Source organism: Cinclus cinclus, chromosome 6 (assembly GCF_963662255.1).
Source record: "Cinclus cinclus chromosome 6, bCinCin1.1, whole genome shotgun sequence".
NCBI classification, from domain to species: domain Eukaryota; kingdom Metazoa; phylum Chordata; class Aves; order Passeriformes; family Cinclidae; genus Cinclus; species Cinclus cinclus.
In genome coordinates, this window is record NC_085051.1 from 43,927,139 (window position 1) to 43,928,661 (window position 1,523).

Genomic DNA, 1,523 nt, shown 5'->3' on the forward strand with positions numbered 1-1,523 from the left:
CAGCGAAGAAATTTTACCTAATATCCAATCTAAACCTCCCCTGGCATGACTTGAGGCCATTTTCTCTCGTCCTATCTTGTTGCATGGGAGAAGAGATCAACCTGCACCTGACTACATCCCCCTATGCAGAGAATAACAAGGTCTCTCTCACCTGAGACTCCCTATTTCCAGACTAGGGTTCGTAAATTAAGATAAGGACAGAGAGAAATCACTTATCAAATACTGTCATGAGAACACAAGCTCAAATTAAAGATATTAATTTATTGCTAACAAAATGAGAGCAAGATAACGAGAAATAAAACAAGACATTAAAAACATCTTCCCCTCCCTCCTCCCTCTTTCCCATCTCTACCTCCTCTCCTAATAGTGCAGAGAGATAGGGAATGGGGATTATGGTCAGTTCTTCACCTGTGGTTTCTCCTGCTACTGAGAGAGAGGATTCCTTCCCCTGCTGCACCATGGAGTGCCTCACACAGGAGAGAGTTCTCCATGGACATCTCCAGTATGAGTCCATCCCATGGGAACAGTCCTCCCAAAACTGCTGCAGTGGAGGTCGCTCTTCCACAGGGTGCAGTCCTTCAAGGACAGGCTGCTCCAGCTGGTGGGCTCCCATCTCCACGGGCTCCCACAGGCTCACAGCCTCCCCTCAGGCATCCACCCGCTCCAGCACAGGCTCCTGCAGGGGCTGTGGGTGGATCTGTGCTCCCCTATGGCCCTCCAGGGGCTGCAGGGGCACAGCTGCCTCCCCATGGGCTGTACCGGGGGCTGCAGGGCAATCCCAGCTCCGTTCCTGGAGCACCTCCTGCCCCTCCTGCACGGACCTTGGTGTCTCCTTCTCACATGTCTTCACCCTGCTCTTCTCTGGCCGCAATTAAAACTGCACACTAACTTTTAGTTTTCTTCTTCTTAAGTCTGTTATCACGGAGGTGTCACCACTACTTCTAATTGACCCAGCCTTGGCCAGTGGCACGTCCATCTTTGGAGCCATTAGGCTCTGCTGGATATGGAAGAAGATTCCAGCAACTTCTTCCAGAAGCCAATCCTGCAGCCACCCTCCATTACCAAAGCTTGGCCATGCCAACCCAATATAGAAAATCAGAGCAAATTATGACCTTTTAATAACCTAACTTTTCTTCTGCATGAAAGAAAAACTTCCAGTTTCAAATTTATTTTGACATTTTAGAAGAGTGAAGTCAAGTAACTTTTTGAAAGAATTGTTAAGACTTTATTAACTTCTGAAGTTGTAAATAACAAATACTGCTAAATTGTGTTCTATGCTGTTGTAAATAATCTTTTAAAACATCTCTAATTACATGACAGAACTCAAAGTATCTTTGGTCATATATCTGCCACCTGGCCTTGTTTTCTTGGGACTGGAAAATTCAGATGAAAACTGGATTAAGATAGACTGGGGTAAAGTAACATTTTAGGGATTTTAACAGCTGTGCAGTGAGGAAATATGATTTTTTTCACTCATTATAGGATCTTTCACTCTTGGAAATTTCATAACAGGTGGTTACATC

General features: G+C 45.3%; 1 protein-coding gene across 1 annotated transcript; it reads left to right on the top strand.

Annotated features, from left to right (window-relative positions):
• The first annotated feature begins 489 nt into the window (after positions 1–489).
• Positions 490–888, top strand: LOC134045573 (basic salivary proline-rich protein 1-like). Its single transcript, XM_062495396.1, has one exon. The coding sequence runs from the start codon at positions 490–492 to the stop codon at positions 886–888; it is 399 nt and encodes a 132-aa protein (XP_062351380.1).
• Positions 889–1,523: the final 635 nt, after the last annotated feature.

Excerpts from the sequence above, each read along its gene's own strand:
- LOC134045573 (XM_062495396.1), top strand. The coding sequence starts at position 490 with ATGGACATCTCCAGTATGAGTCCATCCCATGGGAACAGTCCTCCCAAA.